Source organism: Astatotilapia calliptera, chromosome 4 (assembly GCF_964374335.1).
Source record: "Astatotilapia calliptera chromosome 4, fAstCal68.1, whole genome shotgun sequence".
Classification (NCBI taxonomy): Eukaryota; Metazoa; Chordata; class Actinopteri; order Cichliformes; family Cichlidae; genus Astatotilapia; species Astatotilapia calliptera.
The window spans coordinates 20,038,410-20,054,848 of record NC_137425.1 but is presented as its reverse complement, the minus strand read 5'-3'; the positions used below and the strand labels follow the sequence as shown (position 1 = coordinate 20,054,848).

Sequence of the window (16,439 nt, the reverse complement as noted above, 5' to 3'; positions counted from 1 at the left end):
CGCCCAGCCCCAGACACCAAGAACCATCAACGCACCGATGTCTGAGGGCATCAGCCTGGGTGCGATATCACTGCAAAGTTTGAAATAGACACGCACTTGCAAGTGCTGCAGTAGAAATAAAGAATGACAGGGACTGGGTCCATACGTATAATGCACACAAATATAAACCTTGTACTACTTCTTTTAAATAGTTTGGAGTTTGAGATCTTTCCTAAAAACACAGATGGATAGAGCATAGGTCCTGTGATATGAAAAAGTCTCTTGATGTATTGTAAGTTTTAAATTTTGAAAATTTCTGTATTATAAAGTAAAAAGAGACTATAATAAGGTCACTGAAAAAATGATACTTCTCTATTTTTTCACCTTAACGTGGTCTTTGCGTGTCTTAGTGACCATAAAAGCTAGACCAGCAGAAGCTTAGCCTTCAGGTGGGACACCCAAGTTGGTCAGGTCTTAAGGTAGAGGCCTGACAAAGTGCAAACCAATTACATGACAAAAACTGTTACCCAGAGTAGGGCTGCCATAATTAGTCGACTAGTCATGATTACGTCGTCTATCAAAATCGTCAACGACTAATTTAATAGTTGGCGCGTTGTTTGAAGCTTTGTAAGATCCTGAAAGACGCAGGAATAAGTAGCAAGTAAATCATTAAAGCGAGTAAATCGGTTTGACTGAGATTAAAGTTTCACACAGCTGAAAAAATGTCAAACAGAAAACTGATTAAACAGAAGCGTGAGATGGTAAAGAATTTACTCCAGTGTCCTGTTACATTTTAGATAGCAAGGAGCAGACGACTGAGTTTATTAAACTCCAACGAGACAATCTGCAAATTTCATTAAAAGTTTAATAAACTACCATCTTGTCTTTATTTTTAGTTAGCACATACCTTTTTAGTTAGCACATACTTCAAGCTGTAAGCTAATGATAGTTATATAAAAGCAGATGCATGCTGGTGCAATAAGATGTTCGTTTTATGTCCAATGGATGCACGATCTGATTAGTCGACTAATCGCAAAAATAATCGGCGACTAGTCGACTATCAAAATAATCGTTTGTGGAACTCTGAATCCAGAGCACCCCACACAGCCCCCACACCTTTCTCGCCTGCATTGCCACCTTGTGCCCCCTTTACATTTCTGTCTGCCCCCTCATATATGCCTGTCTAGAACTGGCCCGGAGTACAAGGACAGTTTACCATCTCCAGAGACAACAGCAGATAGCAGGTGTATTTGCAGATGAACAGTCTGAGGACTGAGGATTCTGCTGTTTATTCAGGTGAAGGCAGTTTTCCATCTCCAGAAAAACAACAGACATGTGCAGATGAACAGTGTAAAGAATGACTGACTGAAGCTGTTTGTACAAAATCTTAGAGTCATCCTCTCTATATGACAGACATTTATCAAGTGTTATCTTTAATTTTACTTTTAAAATAATTTTAATATATAAAACAATGTCAATTTTAAGAATGTTTTAGTATATCTGACATGTTAATGTTATAATATTCTACACTTTTCATTACAAATGTATTGTTCCATTAATTATTATTTATTTTGAAGTAACTAAAACAGAGCCATCTTTCATCTTTTATGGAATACAGTATTCAAATATCCATCTCCATGTTTTAATTGTACCAGAATGTGAAGAATTCTAAATTTAGTATTTGCTAAATCAATTTGTTTGTCACGTTTTTATTTATTTTTTGTTCATAACATGTTAAAAACAGTACAATTAGAATAATATTGGTGATAAAATTATAACCAGTGATATCACAATACTCAGTGACATTTGGTTGTGAACAGTTTTTGATTTCAGTTTTTGATTTCTGCAGATTTCTGCAGATTTTTGCACATTTTAAATGTGAATTTAAAATGTGCAAAATGATAACTGTTTAAAAACCACTCATAATAAGTACTTTTGGGTAAAATGATCTACCACTGGTTTATCCCAGCAAGCCAGAGCATTAGTAAGCAATTATAAGGTTTTAAGATTTTTGAAATAACCAAAACATGTAAAATTTATATTATTTAATATTCTTTTTAATTACTAGATGGTCTACAAAAAGAAGAAAAAAAAGCACTTTAATGTATCAATCCACTGATCCTTAATACAAAATCCTTAATACTATATTGTTTTCAGATATATTAAAGGCAATGAAACAATCAGTTGTTTCACTACTGTTATACTGAATTGTGAAATAAAAATGTACCTATGTAGGTCTAAGTAGGTGCATAACAGACGTAACACGCACACTCTTTGATTGGCTCCAGTTAGACCAGCTATGATGTGTATGATCCTATGCAAACTCATAGGTTTTCTCTCTTACTGGGTTATAAAAACTTTACATCAGATTGTGAAGCAGAGTTCACAACACAACAGACACCAAACAATATGTTGTCTGTAGCTCTGCTAGTGTTCTTAGCTGCTGGATGTGAGTCTCTGTAGATTTGTTATATCCAGCATTTCTTCCTTGTGTTATAATTTACAACAACACGTCTTTTTTCAACAGGTGTCAAGTGTGAACAGCTGACACAACCAGACTCTTTGAGTGTGCTTTTAGGTCACCCTCTGACCATCACCTGTAAGGTGTCTTATTCCGTGCACAGCTATTGGACTCACTGGAATAGACAGGCTCCAGGAAAAGGACTAGAGTGGATTGGAAGAGCAGCTTTTGGAAGCACACCTCACTGCAGTCCTTTACTCAGAAACAAGTTCAGCATTTCCACCGACTCCTCCAGGAACACAGTGATTCTAACTGGACAGAATGTGCAAATTGAAGAGAGTGCTGTGTATTACTGTGCCAGAGACTCACAGTGACACAAAACACTAGTGGACTTGAACAAAAACCATTCAGTGTCTAAACAGCTCTAACATTAACAAACCACAGGAGGAGCTCTTGGACCACTGATGCTTTCAAGTTGTCATCAGTGTTAAAGGAAGTAACTGTATATATGGCAGTGATGCACTACTCACAATATTAAAAAACATGCTTCAGTTAAGATGAGCATAGTACGTGATTTGACTGAAGACTTCAACAATCTTGAGACAAATATGTTTTAATGCACTTCTATGTAGAAACAACTACAATCATTCATTAATCCAGACATGACTGGAACATCTGTGTGGCTGGTTGATTTGTGTTCTCTTTACGGTAGCAACTACTTGTTGATAATCTAATTTAAAATAGGGGATCAGAAGAAAAAAAGGATGAACACTATATCCTTTCTGTGGGGAGGAGTTAATGCAAAACTTGGATGGTTTTAAAGAATACTCTTGTGACTGAAGTGTGAATGACAGGAGTGAACTCACAGTTTAACATAATGGACATATCGGCCAGACTGCTGATTATCTTACTGTTCTGGGGAGGTATAGTTTCAGTCATTTTGAGCTGAATTTCTTTTAATGATTTTCCAACTCACAGCAGGTGACAATGTTCTTGTTTGTTTTGACAGGTGTTGATGGTCAGACTCTGACAGAATCTGAACCAGTCATTACAAGGCCTGGAGAGTCCCACAGACTGACCTGCACAGCCTCTGGATTCACATTTAGCAGCTATGATATGCACTGGGTCAGACAGACTCCTGGGAAAGTACTGGAATGGGTTGCCGAAGTTAGTGCTGGTAGTAGCAAATACTACTCTCAGTTAGTCCTAGGCCGGTTTACCATCTCCAGAGACAACAGCAGACAGCAGGTGTATCTGCAGATGAACAGCCTGAAGACTGAAGACTCTGCTGTTTATTATTGTGCTCGAGACTCACAGTGACACAAGAGGAAGAAACACTGTACAAAAACTCAGAAAACCAAAAATGAATAAATAAAAAAAGCTAAATTTTATTCTTCAATTCACATTTACAAACTGAAGTTCCTTGAACAGTACAAAATCCAATAGTCTTTATCCTGTTTACATGTATCTGATAATCAATGTTTGGTATAGTAGAGAAAATTATGTATTTTAGTTTTTCTCATTTTCAGAACTTTTGTAAATATTAATACACGGTAATTTCTTCATCCCAACTTTTAGTTAGTGTAAAAATGAGATATTCAAGAAGATTCAACATTGTAGACTGTTGTTGCGTGAGTTATCTACTGAGGGATGTATTTGTGTTACATCGTCTCCTTTTATAACCTGTAGAGTGACAAATTTCCAAAGACAAGAAGCGAGAGCAGCTAAATTGGGTCTTAATGGTACTGCAAACTGTGTAACTCAAAAAACTTTCAGGCAGTGTTTTAAAACTCACACATGATTCAGAAAAATAAACTGCATGTGGCATAAACGCTAATCACACTTGGCAATCTTTCTTCTGTAAAAAACTTCACATCAGATTTACAGAATAATTTATCAGAGCAGATATTAGATCAGATATTGACAGTGGCTGCTAGAATAACACTGAGAAAAGAGCAACAGTGAATAATTCATATGCTTTACACAGCTGCTTAAAATATAGTAAACCAAAAAAAAAAAGCATTAAAAGTTGTTATTATTAGATAAATACAGGCCAATTCACATCCACAGCGCTGGGATCAGCAGCCCATGTGATACCAAAAATGCAAAATGTTAGCTTTTAAAACTGGTTGCATTTTAGTCTATTATTACAAGATTTGAGAACTGAAATCTTTGGCAAATTGATAAGAAAATATGGATGTGGTGCACATGCAAACTGATATGAGAAATTTAAATGTGCACTTTGTTTCTCTTACTGGCATAACCACACCTCACACCTGCTGTTTGTGATGCTCCGTTGCTCTTTGCATTCTTTCACTTCTGTGTTTTGGTACTTTTTTGAGACCTGGTTGTTACTCAATGCTTCCGCTTGCTGCTTGCCCTGATCACTCTGCCTTATCATGCATAACAACTGTGCAACAGACTTCCTGCCCTATTTTCGCCTTGCTGAACAACACTAAACAATGTAAAAGTACAACTCTAACATAACTTAATGACAACTGAAATTGAAGAGTTCTGCATTTACCAGAATCTGAAGGTATGTATAACTTAGATAAGATTAATGTTTTTCCTTGTTGTGTTCACACATGATATTTAGAATGAGTTATGTAAATCAAACTAATCTCTTCTTTATTTCAGTGCCATGGATTGTGTCGCCAAACATCACATTGTACCCAGTTTTGGACTGGGAATTTGGAATCTCACCAGTAAGGCTCATCTGCTAAATGGCTTTTTTTCCAGACGAACTGGCTTTGGAGTGGTTTTAGGACAAATCACCACTGAGTCAAAACAAGAAGCCAAGCAGAACGAAGCTACAAAGTGAAGGGACAGAGCAGAAAACCTTCAGCCTGAGCAGCAAACTCTCAGTGTGGGGACAAGGATCAACTTTTACCTGCAAAGCTAATCACAATTATATTGAATATAAGAAGACAATAAGCATTTGTCACAGTGAGTATGTACAGCTACTGTCTCAAAGCACATATTCAACATGCACATTTGCAGGAATATCTTGAACAAATTAAGAACAGTCTTAAGATAAAGTTTATTAATTAGCATGTTTTTCTTTAATTCCACAGAAATTCACCTGTCATTCATGTGGAGATTCCCAAGTTTAAGACTTTAGCGTCAGACTCTAATGTGCAAGGAACATGTCGGGTCCACACTCATTTTGATGCCATGATTTCCTGGCTGATTAATGGAGAGCCACGAATGAAAAAAATGTGCAGAGAGTAAAACACAACTGGAAGCAAGTAAAGCATTTAACATGCAGAGGAGAGCAAACTCTACCATCTATATTTTTGGTAAAAGCTACTCTTGCTTCCCTTTATGGTTTCTGTTAAATAGATTAATTCATGCCCTGATTTGTCTCACTTTAGTGGAGCTTCTTCTGGTCAAAAGTAAGGAGTCAAGATCACAGACACTCTTATGCTCTGGATGGGTCTTCAATGATCATATTAGATGGTTTAACGAGTCTCAGCAAAGATCAACAACCACTGATATCAGCATGAGTGTAGATGGACATGCTGGAGTGACCAGCCAACTTATAATTGATCACTCTGAGTGGGAAACAGGAAAGATCTTTTCTTGCACAGTATCTGACAGATCTCTGAATAAAAATATCACAAGAAATGTCAGTCTCTGTACAGGTAAAGTGAAAACACTATTATTGTGATACACATTAAGAATTGTTTTTTTTTTTTGTTTTTTTTTTAGTACCTCCATCATCCTCACAGCTAGTTGGGGTTCATGTTCAGGGACCATCATCACTGTAGCAGCCTGAGAACAAAGGACCCGTGACTGTTATCTGTCTTCTGGTTGCCCCTAGTCTTAAAGATTTCTCCATCACCTGGAAATCAGCTGGCAACAAAATTCCTGACTGTTATGTCCTAACTAATCCTGCAGTGAGTTACAACAATGGGACAGAGACTCAACAGAGCTTCCTTAATGTGTCAGCAGAAAATTGGGATGCAGATAAATAAGGGTTTTGTGAAGGAAAACATCCATGTTCCAATCAGGGCAATGAAGACCATATAAGCAAAACCAGAGGTAATGTTAGAAAGGTAACAAATATATTACAGCTCTTTCTAAACTTCATGTTCCTCTGGTTGTGACTATATTTTTATGGTTCTGTCCCTTTAGTGTTTTTCAAGACCTTTGTGTGCCAACAGTGAAGACAATGCAACCAACTGCCTCTGAAGTTTCAGTGTCTGACATCCTAACGCTTATTTGCCTAGTGTCTGGAGTTTTCCCTGCAAACATCATAGTGCACTGGGAAGAAGATGGCCAGACTCTCCCATCCATGCATGACGTTAACAGTCCTCAATGTAAATACTCAGGGAGCAGCTCTTACTCTGTGAGCAGCAGACTAAACATATTCAAAACTGAAGACAAAAGGTCTACGTATTCCTGTGTTGTCACACATGAGTCATCTGAAGCACTTGTTGAAGCCACCATAACTGATGTGTTTGGTGAGCTGCTGTTTAGCATTTAACATTAATCTTTTATTTCCATTATATTAATTTTAACAAAACTGATTAAAATGATTAACTGATTACTAAAAATGTAATGCACATCTTTCCAGCCTCAGTGATCTACAGCCAACCATCTGCCTACTTGCTTCAGGGCTCTAATGGACTTGTGTGCCTGGTTTTTGGCTTCAGTTCTGTATCCATTAACATCACTGGGTTTCCAAATGGACACACAGAACTGCTGAACTACAACACTAGTGACTCCAAAGATGCCCAGATGGAAAGTTCAGTGTCCAGAGCCACCTTGACCTGTCCCAAGTAAAAGAAGTGTGATTTATTTGATGATATTGAGCATGCTGATGTGAGCTGAGGAAAGCTGGAATGCGGTTTTCACCCTCATTGGTTTTTTCATCATCACCACCTTATATGGTATCATAGCTACATTGATTAAGATAAGCGCCTGTCATTTGATTGTTTAAAAGTAAGATTCCAGTCCAATTTTTAAATTATACTGTGCATTTTTACTATAATAATAATAATAATAATAATAATAATAATAATAATAATAATAATAATAATAATAATAATAATAATAATAATAATAAACACCATGTTTATCCTTCAGAAAATTGCTTCGTGCTCCAAGATATTGTAATTCTCAGATTTTCCACAAGAGTGAGACAAAGCTCCATGTGCAGAAGCAGCAATATAGTTTCCACCTCTAAGTAAAAAAAAACTACTAATGTTGTGATTTTAAGATGCCGATAAATGTGTTGGTATGCCAGTGGTGTTATGAAGAGGTGCAGTCATTTGAAAGCACAAAGACTGTTGTTGTAACTCTTCTTCTTTGCAAACATATGTAGTGTCCTTGTAAATCTGTACACTCCCTGTCTTTGAATGAATTGCATTTGTGTACTTTGGGGGTTTAGAGGAATTCACAACTGGCAGGGAGAGCACTAAACACACTAAAGCTTACTATTGGCAACCTCTGAAGTGATCTGTTGCACTTTCAGACTATCCCATATTTTCACGTTAACAAAAACACATTTATTAACATCGGAAATACTAGTATTTAATACACTACCAGGACACACCTTCTCATTTAATGCTTTTTCTTTATTTTCATGACTATTCACATTGTAGATTCTCACTGAAGGCATCATAACTATGAATGAACACATATGAATGACCTGACGTCCTGCCTCGTCCTTGCCGTAGCATTTGTGCTGTACCTCATCGATTGCTTTTTTGCTTCCCCCTGAGTTCCTGTGCTGCTCACTATTTCACCATGTACCAGGACACACTGATTGATGGTGAGTTAATGATACTTTTATCTGTCTATCATTTTATCTGTCTCACTTGTTTCTCTCTGTTTTCATCTCCTCAGCTGTTACAGGTCAGAGTATGGAGTCCATTCCTTCCAATCCTGTCGTGAAAAGGCCTGGAGAGACTCTCAGTTTCTCCTGTAAAGGATCTGGTTTCACAGTTAGTTGCTGTACTATGGATTGTATAAAACAACAACCAGGAAATGAACTGGAATGGATAGGAGAAGGCTTTTTATCTTCCAGCAGAAACAGATACATGAGCTGTTTGAGTGGACATATAGAATTACCGAAGACAACAGCAACAGTATGACATATCTGAGACTTCCATCCTAAAACCAGAAAACTCTGTTGTGTATTACTGTGTGAAAGACAAACCATGGTTTAAGTAATGACATAAGCTTTACAAAAACCTTCAGCCATACAGTTTCACAAGAACCTACAGGGGGCAACAGATGATCAAACTATGTTGTTCAACTCACTGTCACAATAACACCTGTGTTTATCCTCTATGAATGCTTTTAAAATATAAAAAAGACTTTTGATTATAATGAAAAATAATATGGAAAATATCATTCAAAAACACTGAAACACCATTTTTAAGAGGGATACAAAAATAGATAGACACAATGGCACATTCAAGAATCCTTGTATAATTTTCCAAATTTTGCATTCACACAATATGTTTGTAGGAGCATCCTCTGTGAATCAGAGCTTCTTCCTGAGTTAATAATAGATGCATATTATATTAACACAATTTTAAGTGAGAGTCCTCTTGTGAGAGGGCTCTCAGAGTCCTTCTCAATATGCAAAGTGAACTTCCTGACAGTCTGCTATTAAGACGTGAAATCATGGCACCGGTTACAGAAGAAGATGAGACGTTCTAATCAGATCAACTTCAGTACCAACATGTTCTCTTTAGCTCTGCTGCTGCTGGCTGCTGGATCCTGTGAGTCTCACTGAGGAACTCACACTATGATAAAAATACAGTGACTGCTACACTGTTTCAATATTCCACATGTTTTCCTCCTCAGGTGTAAAGTGTGAACAGCTGACACAGCCAGCCTCTGTGACTGTGCATCCAGGGGATCGTCTGACCATAACCTGTCAGACCTCTTATTCTCTTAGCAGTGCTCGAACATTTTGGATCAGACAACCTGCAGGAAAAGAACTGGAGTGCATTGGTAGTGTACATGTTGGACACAGCACACGGTACAAAGACTCACTACAGAACAAGTTTAGTATCGACATAGACTCCTCCAACAGGACCGTGACTCTGATTGGACAGAATGTGCAGCCTGAAGACTCAGCTGTGTATTACTGTGCCAGAGAACCACCCACAGTAACACAAAGCATCATGAGACCTGAACAAAAACCCCTCAGTGACTGAACACACGAAGCCACAAGAGGGTGATCCCTCAGAGCAACAATGATTTCAGATCAGCACAATAAGAAGAAATAAGATGTCACTTAAAAATCAACAGGATGTAATTAAATGAGTCATAATAAGTTTAATATAATAACCATAAAAGTCTAAACGATCCTTCTGTTGGTCTATTCTCATTCTTAAAACACAGGCTTTTTACAGACTGATTACTCACACATGGTGTACCTTGCCTCTTGCTGGATGACCCCAAGTTAGAAAAGTAGTTGAAAATTTTAATGCATGGATAACAAAATAAACTAAACAACAAAAGCAAAACATTTTATTTTTTATTTTGTAATCCCGTATTGTTAATTAAATCATTTAACTTCACTTCTGTCCCAGATAGCATTTTTTCCAACATAATAGAAGATAACACGAGACTGAACTCACTGTTATGCTTTATCAAAAATGTGTCTTTGTCTGCTTTATATGTGTGTGTGTCTGTGTGTGTGTGTGTGTACTACATCGCATCTTCAACCTTCTTTTTTAACCTTTTTTAAAGATGTATTTGAATAATATTTAAGCCTGACATTTTAGTCCCTCCCTAATAAAATTTAGATGGCTTACTTCTGTCCTCGTAGGGCCTGGCTGTCATCTTGTCTGATGGGAAGCACTTCCTTCACAACTTCACTTTCAAGATGATGCTCAGACTCTCTGCTCTGGTGACAGTGCTCTGTCTACCCTGTAAGTCATATAATTTTATAACTGACTCATTATTTATTTATTTATTTATTTATTTATTTTCTGTTAATTTATGAAGTGACTATTTTCTCCCAGTTTCACTCATCTCACTGGTTCTTTCCAGGTTTAAATGGTCAGGCTTTGGAGTCCATTCCCTCCACGTCAGTGTTGAAAAAGCCTCAGGAAGCCTTCAGTCTTTCCTGTAGAGGGTCTGGTTTTGACTTTGGCCAGTATGGAATGCACTGGATCAGACAACCAGCAGGAAAGACACTAGAATGGATGGGAGCAATCTGGTATGATGCAAGTAAAACCATTTATGCCAGCAGTGTGCAAGGACGTATAGAAATCACCAGAGACAACAGCAACAGCATGGTGCATCTGAGCCTTTCCAGCCTAAAGCCAGAGGACTCTGCTGTGTATTACTGTGCTAGAGAGCCACAGTAACACAACCCTTCACTAGAGCTGAACAAAAACCCCTCACTGAACAGTTCTAACATGAAACCACCAGAGGAGGAGCTCTCAGACCACTGATGATTTCAGATCAGCATAATAAGTCAATACATAAGATTGAAATATAATCTCGAAACAAAGGTGATTATTAATTCCAGTTCTCATAAACATTATTTCTCACAGACGAAGGTTACTTTTCTTAATCCCTCTTCTTTTCTTCAACAACCAAAAACATATTCTGGTATACATAACCCTCAAAGTAAACCACATTGCTGTATGTTTCTTCGAAAGCATAAAAAATATGAAAGTGTTGCATAGTTTAGTAGTTACAAGTTCATGAGTCCATGTTTACAAACAAAGCAAAAGAATGCAATTTAATGCTTTTTTTGATTAAAAAAAAGCAAATGAAAAATATTTCAGTCAGCTATTTTAGAGGCCCAAGGACTTTGCAACCTGGTCTTCTATTGTGTGCCTTTCTATATTCTATATTCCTGCTGTTTGTATATATCTCTCATGTTTTTTTTATTTATTTCTGCTATCTTACTATTTATATTTTATACCTGCATAGTTGGTGTGGAGCACAATTTTGTTGTGCATGTACAATGACAATAAAGGACTGTTATATTCTTTTTTGTAGCTCTTCGTTTTATACTGATTTGATATTCAGCATTTGACACCCAGCCTCTATTTCAGGCTTTAATTTATTTGTGCTTTTTATCCAATTTAATTTATTGCTTTACAGTACAACTGTACATCCCTCATGAGTTGTGGATAAAGATATAATTTTCCCTTTTTTGCAAGTTGCCATTCTTCTAAGGGATAAAACCTAGAGTTTTAAATCTAAAACACATTGAAGTGTGCAAAAAATTACTCATACTCTATATGCATTCAAGCAGTAAAGACTGAACAACACTGCAGAAAATAAAACACCTCAACCAATCGCATAAATGTACAGGTTAAATTTGCCATGTGAAACACCCAAATTTAAATTTTAATGTTGATTCATGTGTTTTTTTTTTTATCTTTAAATCTTAAGTATGTAATGCATATGTAGCATATATATCCTTAAGACTTCACAAGTAATGCTAGCAATCAGTATGCTTACCATTTATTCCATTTCATGTGTATTATTCACAACAAAGCCAAATAAAAATGTAAATTAACTTTCTCTTTCATTACTACTCCTGTTGTTTTAATTTTAATGAACCCTAATGAAATACACATTTTGTCGTTACACTCCCCACCTCTCTGGGGACATCTCAGGCCCTCCAAAGTTTGGAGGCCTATCTCCCCCTACCACCACTTCCCCTGCCAGTGGCGGACTCCCTCAGACATCGGTGCGTTGGTGGTTCTTTGTGTCTGGGGATGGGCATCCAGGTACACACCGGCTCACTCCTTGGCGGCCGCTAATCGGGGCCTGGAGCCTGGGGCTCGCTCCGGCCACTTCGGAGGTGGGGTGCCCCCGGCCTCTCGGCCTGGGGCTCGGTCACTCAGGCACGGCTGGCTGCCGGCGGAGCTCACGGGCGCGTCACTGCAACTCCCCCTGGCTTCTGCTCCGCGGCTGCTGAGTGAGCCCTCATCTGGGACTCTCCTCAGCTCTTTCTGGGACAGTGGCGCGGCTGCCCCTCTGTTGGTCTTCCTTGGTCTCTTGTGTTCTGGGGGCCTCTGGATGTCTGGAGTTTTGATCTCCTCCATACCTGCTTCACGCCCTGGAGGACGGGGCTGTGCCCCCCCCCCCCCCCCCACACACACACACACCTTCGAGCAGATTATTACATGAAGGAACCTTTTAAAAAAAACCAAAAAAAACAAGTGCGTCCATGCTCACAGGTGTACACACGGGTGATCACACCCACAAACTACACCCTTTTTGGCTCCTACCTCAAAGCACACTGTGTTCTGTTGATCTTATGTGCTGCACAATAATGTTTAATATTTAGTATTTACTGTCATATTCCCATATATCATTGTGATGTTGTTTATTCTATTACTCTTGTTCTCTTCTGCTTGTTTTCTTTTTTCTTTCTCAACAGGTGATCCAGGTGATTGATATATGCATTTTTTTTTCTCTTTTTTTTTCTCTGCCCGTTCTGTTGGTTTTTGTCTTTTGCCCTTCTCCCCCGTCCCTCTTCTCAGCTGTTTCTCTTTCCCTCTTTCTTTCTCCCCTTCTTTCCCCCAGTCAAGTCTGTCCCGTATTCAGTAAGTGAAAATAAAATAAACAATAAAAGGTGAATCAAATGGACCATTACGGCAAGGCTGGGATGGTCAATTTGGTAAAGTAAATCCGTTGGGCATCTTTGTTTGCCTTTAGACAACAATTCTGATGGCAAAAGAGCCAAACGGGACAGGCAAAAAAAAAAAAAAAAAAAGAAAAGTATGTAATGCATATGTAGCATATATATCCTTAAGACTTCACAAGTAATGCTAGCAATCTGTATGCTTACCATTTATTCCATTTCATGTGTATTATTCACAACAAAGCCAAATAAAAATGTAAATTAACTTTCTCTTTCATTACTACTCCTGTTGTTTTAATTTTAATGAACCCTAATGAAATACACATTTTGTCGTTACACTACACATATGATAAACCAGCTATATTAAACATCATTAAGTACTAAAAGCTACAATTAAACTAAAGAATAACTATCTTTTTGAACCCCTCCCTTTTCTGATATCATGATGCAAATCTTCATCCCGTGCTGGTCTTTTATATTGCATAGAGCACCAGAAATCACATCTCCACCAGGATGATGAATACACTCACTCCCCTGCTCATTGTTCTCTCTCTGCCCTGTAAGTTGTCTCGATTCTTATTTTTCTCATATCAAAAAAAACATCAAGTCATACTCATTTGTGGCCCCATTACAACTTTCCAGGTGTCTCACTTGTTCCTCTCTTCTTTCATCTCATCAGGTGTTACAGGTCAGAGCATGGAGTCCATTCCTTCCAGTCCAGTAGTGAAAAAGCCTGGAGACACTCTTAGTCTCTCCTGTAGAGGATCAGGCTTCAGTTTTGGTTGCTGTGTTATGATCTGGGTCAGAGAACCTGCAGGAAAACCACTGGAATTGATCGGGAGCGGCTTCTCAACTTCCAGCAGAAACAGTTATGCAAGCAGTTTGAGAGGACGTGTAGAAATCAGCAGAGATGACAGCAACAGCATGGTGTATTTGAGGTTGTCCAATTTGAGGCCAGAGGATTCTGCTATTTATTACTGTGCCAAAGAGAAACACAGTGGTTGATGCAGCTGAAGAGGCTTTACAAAAACATCCTGCCATCTATTTTTAGAAGAACCCAAAGGAAGCAGTTGTTCATCAAAAACAGGGACACCGGCTGATAAGACAGTTGTAAGAAATTTCTTTTTAAAAAAGATGATAATGATAATAATAAAACATTATTATTATTATTTTTTTTAAACGTATGTTTATTTGTTTTTTCAACAGTATCAACACCAACATAAAATGAACGTATGGCAGTCATTAAAATAATAATAATAATAACAACACTAATAATAATAATAATAATAAGAAGAATAATAGTAATAACAATAATTGAAGCGTTAATCCTAAAAGGTTCCAAATAAATGCATAGTTAAATAAATTAAATTAAACCATCCATCCATCCATCCATCCATCCATCCATCTTCATCCGCTTATCCGAGGTCGGGTCGCGGGGGTAGCAGCCTAAGCAAAGAGGTCCAGACCTCCCTCTCCCCAGCCACCTCCTCCAGCTTGTCCGGGGGAATACCAAGGCGTTCCCAGGCCAGCCGAGAGATATAATCTCTCCAGCGTGTCCTGGGTCTGCCCCGGGGCCTCCTCCCGGTGGGACATGCCTGGAACACCTCGCCCAGGAGGCGCCCAGGGGGCATCCTTGCCAGATGCCCGAACCACCTCAGCTGGCTCCTTTCGATGTGGAGCAGCAGCTGCTCTACTCTAAGCCCCTCCCGGATGGCCGAACTTCTCACCCTATCTCTAAGGGAGAGGCCAGCCACCCTTCGGAGGAAGCTCATTTCCGCCGCTTGTATCCGCGATCTCGTTCTTTCGGTCACTACCCACAGCTCGTGGCCATAGGTGAGGGTAGGGACGTAGATCGACCGGTAAATTGAGAGCTTCGCTTTTACACTCAGCTCCCTCTTCACCACGACGGACCGGTGCAGCGTCCGCATTACTGCAGCCGCAGCCCCAATCCGTCTGTCGATCTCCAGCTCCCTTCTCCCATCACTCGCGAACAAGACCCCGAGATACTTGAACTCCTCCACTTGGGGCAGGAACTCATCCCCGACCCGGAGTGGGCACTCCACCCTTTTCCGGCTGAGAACCATGGCCTCAGATTTGGAGGTGCTGATCCTCATTCCCGCCGCGTTACACTCGGCTGCGAACCGCTCCAGTGCGAGCTGGAGGCCCTCACCCGATGAAGCCAACAGAACCACATCATCCGCAAAAATCAGAGATGAGATTCTGAGGCCACCAAAGCGAAAGCCCTCCGCCACTTGGCTGCGCCTAGAAATCCTGTCCATAAAAATTATGAACAGAACCGGAGACAAAGGGCAGCCCTGGCGGAGCCCATCACCCACCGGGAACGAGTCCGACTTATTAAACCATACAAATAAATACAATTTAAAAAAAAAAAATCATAATATAGGTTACATAGTATATTCCCAACAGCAAGTCAGACATTATTCATTATCTAGTTATCTTATTCACTCACCCCCCCCCCCCCCCCCCACATCCCCACTCCTCAGTAGATCCAAAAATATCTTCCAGATGTTGTAAAATTCAGAAGCCTTCTTTCTAACAATATAGGTCAGTTTCTCAAGAGCTAAACTCGATGTTAAGTTATTTAACCAGTGGTCAAAAGAGGGCCAACCAACATTCTTCCAGCATAAGGCGATATAGCGTTTGGCCTGTAGCAAACAAAGATCGACCATTTTTCTTTCCTCACAAGACAGAGTACAGTCATCTGGATACAAGCCTAAAATGCATAACTTAGGGCAAAGCGGTACAGGAGAAGTTGTGATCTGAGAGATATATTTTAACACAGAGCTCCAAAATTTTTGGATCTCTTCACATTTCCACAGGCAGTGATATAGTGTACCCTGATGCCTATTACACTTATAGCATAGATCAATTATATTAGGATCATATTTATTTAATTGTACAGGGGATATGTATGTTCGCATTATCCAATTAAATTGTATCATTCTCTTTCTTTTTTTTTTTTTTTTTTTAACATGTTCTTTATTTCTTTTTTTTTTTTTTCTTTTTTTTTTTTTTGCCTGTCCCGTTTGGCTCTTTTGCCATCAGAATTGTTGTCTAAAGGCAAACAAAGATGCCCAACGGATTTACTTTACCAAACTGACCATCCCAGCCTTGCCGTAATGGTCCATTTGATTCACCTTTTATTGTTTATTTTATTTTCACTTACTGAATACGGGACAGACTTGACTGGGGGAAAGAAGGGGAGAAAGAAAGAGGGAAAGAGAAACAGCTGAGAAGAGGGACGGGGGAGAAGGGCAAAAGACAAAAACCAACAGAACGGGCAGAGAAAAAAAATGCATATATCAATCACCTGGATCACCTGCTGAGAAAGAAAAAAGAAAGCAAGCAGAAGAGAACAAGAGTAATAGAATAAACAACATCACAATGATATATGGG

General features: G+C 38.9%; 1 long non-coding RNA gene and 1 gene segment (V, D, J or C); both read left to right on the top strand.

The window, feature by feature from the left end:
* Positions 1-4,712: 4,712 nt before the first annotated feature.
* LOC113020946 (uncharacterized) lies at positions 4,713-9,404 on the top strand. 15 transcript variants are annotated; one of them, XR_013908548.1, is made up of 8 exons: positions 4,724-4,976; positions 5,078-5,386; positions 5,515-5,739; positions 5,815-5,835; positions 6,152-6,484; positions 6,578-6,906; positions 7,020-9,177; positions 9,263-9,404. It is a non-coding gene; the product is annotated as an uncharacterized LOC113020946 (long non-coding RNA). The 15 variants fall into 15 exon arrangements; XR_013908547.1 differs by having other exon boundaries at positions 4,719-4,976; positions 5,515-6,484; positions 7,020-7,335; positions 8,050-9,177; XR_013908543.1 differs by having other exon boundaries at positions 4,719-4,976; positions 5,515-6,484; positions 7,020-7,387; positions 8,050-9,177.
* A 727-nt stretch (positions 9,405-10,131) lies between these two features.
* Positions 10,132-11,352, top strand: LOC113020952 (immunoglobulin heavy variable 3-33-like). The segment is given in 2 exon segments: positions 10,132-10,338; positions 10,460-11,352. Coding segments are annotated over 2 exon segments (366 nt in total).
* The last annotated feature ends 5,087 nt before the right edge of the window (positions 11,353-16,439 follow it).